At 39.2% G+C, this 10358-nt stretch overlaps 1 protein-coding gene across 5 annotated transcripts in view; it reads left to right on the top strand.

The window, feature by feature from the left end:
• Positions 1 to 9577, top strand: part of LOC136841798 (E3 SUMO-protein ligase EGR2-like) — a 125486-nt gene extending 115909 nt beyond the window's left edge. For 3 of the 5 annotated variants that reach the window (XM_067109094.1, XM_067109096.1, XM_067109092.1), the window contains 5 exons: positions 1477 to 1638; positions 2901 to 3410; positions 3578 to 3742; positions 4013 to 4231; positions 4385 to 9577. In XM_067109094.1, coding sequence (XP_066965195.1) covers positions 1477 to 1638; positions 2901 to 3410; positions 3578 to 3742; positions 4013 to 4231; positions 4385 to 4864 — 1536 coding nt within the window. In that variant the 3' untranslated portion in view covers positions 4865 to 9577. The remainder of the gene's footprint in view (positions 1 to 1476; positions 1639 to 2900; positions 3411 to 3577; positions 3743 to 4012; positions 4232 to 4384) is intronic. The other 2 variants (XM_067109097.1, XM_067109093.1) reach the window with 1 other exon arrangement.
• Positions 9578 to 10358: the final 781 nt, after the last annotated feature.

Below are 10358 nucleotides of genomic sequence, written 5' to 3'. Positions count from 1 at the left end.
ATGACCTCTTTGTCGTTTGGCAGGAACCATCATATGCTTGATATTTGGTAGTATTTGAGCTGGTCATTACGAAGGCAGGCCTTACGACCCCCGGGCCATATAGCGCGATTATCCCTTGGTGGCATAATTCTTCCTGACGTTTGTTTTCGTCCGTGAGTCGCCTTGGCGACATGCAGTCAGTTCGTCGAGATTTCTGCAGATTACCTTAGCCACAGCAACGAAAACTGGTCTCTAATATAACAAATTTCCATGCGCTGTATAAACGTCCACGCGCACAAAACAACAAAAAAATGGTCTAATGCGACGACTATTGGATCGTATTTATGCCTGTACGTACCTGTCGATAAAACATTCATCTCGCAATATACCTCTCGTTTGTTTTAATGACATATTTCGAATATGGCCACAAATTCCATAGTCCAAAACGTTAAATGTCCGGCATCATTGCTCTTTATTGGATGGAATGTCACCAGATGTCTAATTGGCATCGATTTCATAATTAGGAAGTTTTACTTCATGCGCGTTTCAGCCTCCGGTCTCATGAAGTCATCTCGTTCTCTTCCTTTTCGTCGTGTTCTTCATCAATGAAAATACGTAGAATAGAATAGAATATAGAATTACGTCCAAAGGCCAAGCGCTGGGACCTATGAGGTCAATCAGCGCTGAAAGGGAAATTGACAGTGAGAACGCTTGAGAGATGTAAAAAGAGGAAAACCTCGCAATTGCACTGAATCAGTTGTTAGGAGAGGATGGAAAGTACGTATATTCAGAGGATGGAAAGTACGTATATTCAGTTAAAGTGCATTAACGATAGCATGATTTTCATTGTTAACTCTAGTCTGATCAGATATCGTCGTCTTAATCATCTTCCGTGTTCATTTGTACGAATCTTCCTATCGGCTCTCATTTGGCCCATCAGACGGGGTCCATCTAATCAGCTATAAAAAAAGTCTATTGCTTTCTTGAGTAAATGTGCATTCGTGTCATTGTTGATTTTAGATTAATTGTTTCTACAAATAACAATAATCAGGATATTATTATTATTATTATTATTATTATTATTATTATTATTATTATTATTATTATTATTGGAGAAACAAATCCCCAGGTATTTATGGGTACAAATATATTTAAAAATAAATCTCTACAGAGAGATTTCGGGAATGTGTTCGATTCCCGAAAGCTCTCTGTAGAGATTTATTTTTAAATATACATATCCACGAATAACTGTCGATTTGTTCCTCCATTTCAAGACTCATGCTACTATGAGTCATTTTCCATATTATTATTATCACTATTATTGATGTTACTTAAAGCAGCTCCCAACCACAGGGCCACAACATGCAAGGCAAGACTACACTGCTGTGGGTGATTTCATCAGAGAAGAATAGAGGCGACTCCAGATGGTCCGCCTCCCTATTAATATTTGATTCTCTCTCTTTATTGACAACGTCTCTTCTCTCTGTCCCGAAACAGGGTCTTTTCGCACGACATTCGGCGCACCAGCACCCAATTATATTCCTAAAAGATGTCAGCGGTGACGAATGTGAGGCTCTGCTGACTTATATGTACCGCGGGGAGGTGTCCGTCAGCCATGACCAAATTCACCGCATCCTCAGGGTGGCCAACTCTCTCCAGGTAAGAGGAAGTGGCGTCCACTAAACTACTACTTCTTAACTGTTATACATTTTCTCCCCCTTCTCCTTCTTATTTTTAACTATTATACATTTCTTCTCATCCTCCTCCTCCTCCTCCTCCTCAACTATTACACGTTTCTTCTTCTTCTTCTTCTTCTTCTTCTTCTTCTTCTTAACTATTATTATTTGGTGTTCCACTCCAATGCATGCCTTGCTTTGGGTATTCAATCTCATTTTTTTATATGTAAGGAATGTAAGGTACCTGGCGTCGCATGTGTTCCTTTAAGGAGGACATACAAACCAAACTTTTTTTTTGCATGTGTTCTTCTGAGGAGGACATACAAACAACACTTTTTTCCATATGTTCCTCTGAGGAGGACATAGAAACAACACTTTTTTCATGTTCCTCTGAAGAGGACATACAAACAACACTTTTTTTGGCATGTGTTCCTCTGAGGAGGAGATACAGACAACACTTTTTCTAGATAGATTCGTAAAAATTGTAAAAGCTATGTGTTAGATAAAGGAAGAGAGGAAGACTTAAACAATGCTGGAGAAGTGAGTAAGTTTATGACGAGCCAGTGTAGAAAAACTGTATATAAACACATCAGGTCACCTCTTCTTATGTTTACTCTGGAAACTGGTACTCATCCGGTCACAAGTTTCGTTGGCTCCGTTCCTTTCCTTCTGCTGCTTTGAAAACTGTTTCCTATTCTTCAGGTTTGGACTACATTAGGACATTTGGTTGTCCGTCCACTGCCCTTGAACATACAAAAAATATTAAAGTATAAATGCTGAAGCCCATGACAATTTGATCAAGAAACTTGTCTGAAACATGGCATGTGCAGTAAGAGTAACACTGACGCCAAATTCTACAGCAGATCGATCCCTAAGGTTCAATCAATGGTTTGATCAGACATCACTGTAACCCACTGCCCTCAAGGTCTGTTGCCCACTCGTGTAGCGGTGCCTGGCATTTACTTGTATTTACTCATCCAAGAGCTGACCAGAGCCAATCCTACATGACCCATTACTGCCCCCTTGAGAGACTTTGTCCACTCATCTCATGTTGTTTGTTTGGAATTTCACCAAACACAGTATGCTCAGAAATCAACTATTTCAGTAGTTCATTAGTTATTCCATTCATTTACATTTAGGCTCTTCCAAACGAAAGCTTATACACACAAGTGTTTTGAATTTTGTTATTTTGTCAGCACCAGTGTTTTAAGTGAGAAATTTCCATTGTTTTTTCATCTACTTCAGGTACGAGGGTTGGCAGACATGGATCCTTCCTCATCTTCTAGACCATCATCTCCTTCTGGGGAACGTGGGGGCCAGTGCCCTTCCTCATCCCCATCGCCAAGTACTGGCCCCCCCACCAAATGTGCCACTCCAATCAGTGAACCTCATTCTCCAAATCCTCCTCCTTTGGTCAATCCATCACTTGCCCAACTAGGAAATGCTAACCACCCGGTACTCCCTCCCCACTCTCTGGGAGCCTCCGATCATCCACCGCCAAGACATCCGTCAGTTGCAGCAGCTGCTGCTGCAGCAGCAGCAGCAGCAGCAGTAGCTGTAAGACCACCTGGCCCTCAACATCCTCATATGCCTCCTGAGTATCACCCCTATCCAATGCTGCCCCATCGCCCACCATACGATCTCTCTTCAACTGCACCCTCTCTCCTGTCTGTCAATGAGGCTGATGTAAACAGATCAGATGATCCGGCAAAACATCCACCTAGTGCACTCTCAAGATCCTATCCACCACAGCTAGTGAGTCCTTTGCAACATTTTTCTAAAAGATCATGGCATAAAAGCAGTGTACCTTCATTTCATGGAGATGTGAATATATGAAACATTGCAGAAGGAAATTGTAATGTCTTAAATCCTTGTACAGTATACCATAACCAGATGTCTGTAACATGTTCCTGAATTTTCAGCGTGTCAAGCAAGACCTAGGAGGAAACAGCTGGGACGGACCTGTTGAAGTTGGTGGTGTGTCTCCTTTATCCCTTGGTGACCCACCCCGACACCCTTACCTCAATCCAAGCATCTTTAGCAGTTTTTTGCATGAACAGCACCCTGCTACCACTTCTCAATATGGGGTAGGTGATCAAGAGGTTTTTATACTAAAGTACACAGTGTTGAAATAAAAGAATTAAACTGTTCTTTTCCATTCTATTTTGAAACAATTAGAGATTTGACCTTTCCTTCATTAAAAAAAATTGACCTTTCCTTCATTAAAAAAATGTAACTTTATCCCCAACAACATGGAACAGAAATAAAAGTTATTGCCTTTCAAAAGTATTTCTTAGCCTATAAGAGACTTTTGACAGCTTTGGGAAATGCAAAATTCTAACTTAAGTTAACTCCAGGGATTCGCAAAATTTCAGAGAATGTTTCCAATAAGTGATCCCTTACGTCGGCTGGACCGGCTGAGTAACCCTGGCAGTGAGACGCGTATCCACAAGTGTCAGTATTGTTCTCGGAAATTCAAGAGGAAGGACCACTTAAAGACGCATATCCGGATCCATACAGGCGAAAGACCTTATAAATGTAAGATCTGTGGAAGAGGCTTCATCCAAAGTCAGCAGGTCAGTATTTCCCAATAATCACATTGTAATGAGCTGCAAGCATGGGGTGAAATATAACTCAGAGGATAATTATTGACAGAGGAATGTTTAATTTGATTTTGTATTATGCTAAGAACTGTGAGACATGTAATAATTCTGGTGTCTTTACTCCAGGTGAAAATTCACATGAAAGTACATGTACGGGAAGATGCAACAGGTGTTGGCGGGTCATCTGCACTTGGTGTTGGTGCAGGTAGTGGTCTTCCCACCCTGTACCCGGATCTTGGGGGGCACTTCAGTGACCAGCAGGGGTCAGGTGCCCCCCACAATGACCCCCACACAGATTTAGACCAGTCTACAGACAACAATCCCCCTGATCCAGACTCAGACAATGAGTGCAGCTCAGAAATTGCAGATACGGATTTTGAGTTACGACTGCAACAACAAGAGAGAGAAAGTGGCAATGGTGGCTCGGGGCGTACCCCACCAGCATCTAATCCTTCGTCTGGAGGGCTGCGTGAGCACAAGACCCCGTCCCCGCAGTCCCCTCCAGGGTCACTGTCGAGGGGCCATCCCACTCCTCCTGACGACCAGAGCTGCGGTGCCATGTCTTTGAAGGAATCATATCATATAGGTAGCAATATAAAAAAATGATGGCTAATGTGCTGTGATGATAGAGGCTTTAATTAAGTAACTGTTGGTTATAGTAATTGTTTTGTTGCCAATACGCATTTCCAAACCATCAGAAAATTTCTGGCTTAATTAATGATTTCTTTAAAAACCTATCGATGGCAGGAATGATATAATAGCAACGGCTCAACTGGATAGACAGCTTACCATTACAATCCCATGTTTAATACCAATAACTGCAATAATATCATAGTTGGAATGTTTGCCTAACAGACTTCATATATCCCTAGCCATTGTTACGTTGATGAACAAGTGAAAAGAACCAGTGTGTGATACGTCACGCACCATGGTCTGTGATGTTTGTAGGATCCTTTTTTCTACTTAAACTAGGTAACTCAAACCTGGACTTGTGCGTGCAATATATACTGGAAAAATGGGAACTATGGAGACCACAGTGGGTAAACTCAGCCCACTGCATTCATTTACTCCAATTTGTTTTATTTTCTTATAAATATATTTACTGTCCTCGTTTCCTTATTTTTGGCAGATGAATTACTCCCATCTCTAATAAGTCATAACTTATATATGTTGGACATGCTCATAGACTCTGCAAGTGCTTCTCACATTATCCGATACCGAGAAGACCAAACTCCAAATTCAGATAACAATCCACCCTTCAGGAATTCCAGATCTTTTGTATGGCATTACATTGCTGTAACCAATTCTGTTAGTTACAATCAGATACACAGAATATGTTTCAAGTACTTGTGCTGTATTCAACTTGGACAAGAAAAACAACAGTGCGTCAATACTCAAGAATGAAAAGCATCCTGTGAATGCAGAAAAATTTGAATTCTTCAGATTTGCAAGTCTGTGTAAATAATAGATCTTGCATTTTACATTCTGCGGAGTCTTCTGTACTCCTGTCTGTTTATTTTCAACTATTCCGCTCGTAACGGGTTATCTGACTAAAGGAGTTTGGCTTACCAGTGAGATCTCATACCGTAGGGAGTAGACCAGACTCTGAACCCAGTGCCACCTTCTGATGGTTCTTATACGTGATGATGTAGAAAGAAACATTTTAATCCATTTATTTGCCAAGTTAGGAGGATAAAACTTCACCAAAGAAGTTGTATTTTAATGTTTGGACTTTTTAAGGTAAGGTAGGTTCATCAGTTGTTCTTCTTCATTCCCTTCTCTCTGCTACAAAATAAGTGAGGGGTGAGGCTTCTTTTTTTCTCTACGTGAGTGACGCTTGAAGGAAGGGGCTTGTTGCTTGATTATTTTTTTTACATCTGGGTCCTTAGATAATGCATATGTAGTTTGTTCTTTTTATAAATATTGTGTATGTATATGGGATTTCATGTTTCAAAATGCTGTACCTAAACCATGAAAAATATTTACTGAAAATGATGTGAAATGCTGTCACATATCACTGTGTAAAGTCAATTTACATATCATGACCATATCAAAATTGACATGTTGAACATATCATGAAAAATATCATTTTGTACTATCAGAAGCAGTAGTTTCCATACAGATTTTGTAAATTGAATACTCTTAGAAGTCTGTAGATGAGAACTTTGAGTTATGCTGTGTTGTCTGGAGGATACTATCATTGCATTCAAGAGAAACATGGAAGGAAATTTCATCAGTGGATTTTAGTACTTTTGGTGTTACAGAAAATCTACAGGTAAGCCACATAAGACTCTTGATACAAATAACAGTGTAGTACATTGATTTTTTCTTAAATTTCACTGTCTTGTAAACAAGGAAAATGTTTTGTAGTTTCTATTGCCGAAACAGAGGTAACAGTACTCTAATGTAGATTCATTTTTAATTTCTAGTGTCGGTAATTCTTATAGATAAGAAGGATCATATTTTGTATCTTCTGTAACTAAAATGGAGGTCGTTGTTGGGTACAGTAATCTGTGCCCTGCTGTTTATAACTGTAATTTATGTCATAATTCTTGAGTGCCTCTAACTGTAGATTTAAAAGTACTTATGAAAGACAATGTTTTTTCTATCATCAATGAAACCTGACAATGTTCCATAAGAGTACCTTAAATTGTGCTGTGTTATCTCTGCTAATAGTTTTTCAGTTTTTTGTTCTTCACAAAGTGATGACCATTTCCTTGTAGATAAGTACTTATTTGCAGCTCCTCAGCATTAATTTTTCCTTTTCCATATCTGGAGAATGTATGTCTGGAGCACCAGTCAGTACTTATGTACAAATGATCCGTGATACACTGGAAATGGAGGATACGATGACTGGATTCAGAATGTATTGAGCCTCACCCCTTGAGATGTGGCTGCCAGCCATTACAATACACTGGACAATTGTCATTTGTCAATCGGTCGCATTCCTGCCTTAGGCTGTGGAAAATGTAATATTATTGTGGTACTTATATCTTTCATGTCACTGAAAAATCTGAAGACTGCTATATTGTAGGATGTCCAGTAACTGAAAAATGGTTGGCAGGCAAACTCTTGTTAATGTTGATATTGGTCCGGGCTGTGATTTAGTGTACGCAAGCGCAGGATATGGTTAGTTAGGTAAAACGACGTGACAAAGTTTGTCTGGTGGGCAGAGCGCTCGGAGGAGACAGAACTGCTTCACTCACCATGTATACGATTGATATCCCCCTGACAGGGCTCGCATGGCTTCCATCACTGAAGTTTAGTACTAATGGGAGTAGAGTTTTAACAGCTCATCCACTTCAGTCAGTGCATCATGGAATTTCTTAATTGTATTTTTATAGATTTACTTTTCAAATCATACACAGGTTTCCTTTCAACTTTGCCCCTTTTCTACTAAATTCAAGTGGAAGTCCTGCGCAAAACAAAAGCTGACAGCACAAGCATTATAAGGTTTCACCCATCTAACATATGTGATTTTACATAATGTTAATATTTGCATTGCTTAAAGTGTGGAGCACATGTTTGTGTTGAAATGCTACCCTTACGCAGGTCCAATGCTCTATACCTTGAGAGGGCCACCTGCCTGTGATGCGGGTGCAATGGCTGATTAGGCTCTGCCCTGGGGATCTCAATACCCGCCTTCTGGCTACAGGGTCAGGGGTAGATTTACCTGTATAAAATATCAAGACATTGTTAGCTTATATGCTGTTAATGTTGACCTTGGTGTAAGACTTATGTTATTTGTACCATTATTATCTGTGTAAATGATTGTTATGACAAGTAGGTGGCTGTACTAAGATGTGATATGCCATTGGCATAAGGGCAACTTTGCTCACAACTGTAGCTTCCAGCTGCACAATAAGTATGACTTAGATTGCAAGATTAGATATTGCACAAATCAGTGTTAAGACTGAAGTTTGTTAGCCAAAGGTTAGGCATGCATGCCTATATTTAAGCAAGCTTTAAACTCTTTGTTACAAGCTTTTAATCATCAAAGTTAGTAAAGATAAAATGAGACTTTTGATATAAATTATCTCTTTGGGTGCTCACCCTATTCATATCATACAACTTTGACACTTAAATGTTGTGGTAGATGTGTTGTCATTACATTTGGACACTGCTTTTACAGTGTCAAATTTTATTAATACAACTTTGCTCACAATTATAAATTATTCTGTATTGATGTCTCATGGTTCCTGACCAGAATGCGATTTTGTACTGGAATTGAACAACGAAGGATGAGCTTATCGTGTAGCTGGCAGCTGTGCTCTTAGCTGTGGCGCTGAGACAGCTACAATGTGTTCAGTTCTGCTTTCAACGAGTTGGTATCCTAACCAGGCAGCACTGCCGGTTACTTCACAACTGCCCACATAAGACGTCGCCCTGGCTAATGCAGTGCTCACTCTCTATATCTTGTGCTCACTCACTATTGTATAACCTGATTACCAGTAAACCCACTCCTCGGTGATAAACCGACTTCTCATGCGAGTCAGATCCTTCTTTGATGCTGAGGTCTAACTTACCATAGAAATAGCGGCTTATCAATTTGAATTGTGGAATGTTACAATAACTTCGTCACGTTACTGTTGTCTCTTTATTGATATATTTTAAATGGCATAGAACAGGTTTTCCAAAATCAAATTACGTAATTGCATATATAGATACCATTGCACGAACACATTCTCTCTACACCATTGAGCTTCCCGATAGGTTTTAAGGTATTCAAATACATTAATTCACTGGAGGGCTTTTATTTTTTCTTTTCCAGGTAGTTATTACGACTAGGAAATTAATTATAGTACCTATTGATTCTCAGACATAATTAAATTAATGGAAATGCTTATTATTTAGAATATTCTGTGGGAACATATACCTTACTGTAGTTTACATTTAAGCATGTCATTTTTAAAACAGCTTCAAAGCCTGATGCATCTTCTTCCTCCAGGGCAGTCCTGCGTGGGCAGTTTGGGCTCATTTTCATAGTGTTTCCGCAACATATCAGATATGATCCCTCCTTTTAAACTGCCATCATTTGTAGTTGTTACTCTATGATCCTTTTCTTTATAGATGATAGAAAAGCAGGAGGACACGGGCAACTCCTCTGTCACCACGTTGCCAGGTGGATGGAGAGCTGATGGGTTGGGATAGCTTTGTGAGAGGGATGGCATTCTGCTCAAAGATGTACATCCCAGGAAGGACAAAAATTCATGATCAGATTAGACGATGGATATCCACACATTTAGTAAATGAAATCTTTGCAAAATTCTATTAGACAATCCAGATAGCCTCTCAGGCACCCCTCCCCCCATTCAAAAATGAAAATTCGAAATGCTGTATATCAAATAACCAAAAGATCTTACTTACATTAGATCTTTTGCACTTTTAAACCAGGATGCTATGGGTCACCTGAAAAATCGCTTTAATGTAAGGAATCCAGAAAAAAATTGTAAATATGGTACTATGTGATCTTAAATTTTGTACTTATGGATAACTGTCAGGCTTTAAAACACTGATTTTTAAATTAGATCAAGGCATCTGAAAGCATCGGTAAAGTACGTTACACCTCAAAGAAACCTAGTGGCATAATGATGGTACACCACAATGATTCAGTATACATGTCTTTGTAGTTGTTATCTAGAATAATGGGAAAAGACTACTCTTTTGGTGTGGTTCCAGACTGTTGTATTGTATCCTTTTTTATGATGTAGTTAGTTTTAAATTTTATATATATCTCAGTCTCACTGAAGACCTTCATTTGTATGATCTTTAGTAACCTGGTTTTCATTTCAACTCCCAATGACAGTTGTGTCTGTATGTAGCATCATTTTTGACACTGGGATTAACTGGTGACGTGGATTAGGCCTGTGTTTATTTCTGAACAGTTTCACTTGTTAGTATTTGTTCTAGTCATTGTCAAATTGGAGTACTATATATGGATATCATTCCAAAAATTTGTAATTGGAGATATTTTGTATTATATATGTGGTGTATCCATGTATTTAATGAAACTTCCTTTGGATTTGTGGCAAGGGGTCCCCTGTTATTGATAACGTGGTGTAGAAATGAGCTCTGTATGACTAAGGAGTACTGCTGCAAA

This window comes from Macrobrachium rosenbergii, chromosome 9 (assembly GCF_040412425.1).
Source record: "Macrobrachium rosenbergii isolate ZJJX-2024 chromosome 9, ASM4041242v1, whole genome shotgun sequence".
In the NCBI taxonomy this organism is placed as follows: domain Eukaryota; kingdom Metazoa; phylum Arthropoda; class Malacostraca; order Decapoda; family Palaemonidae; genus Macrobrachium; species Macrobrachium rosenbergii.
The sequence above is the reverse complement of the archived record's forward strand: the minus strand, read 5'-3'. Positions and strand labels throughout refer to the sequence as shown.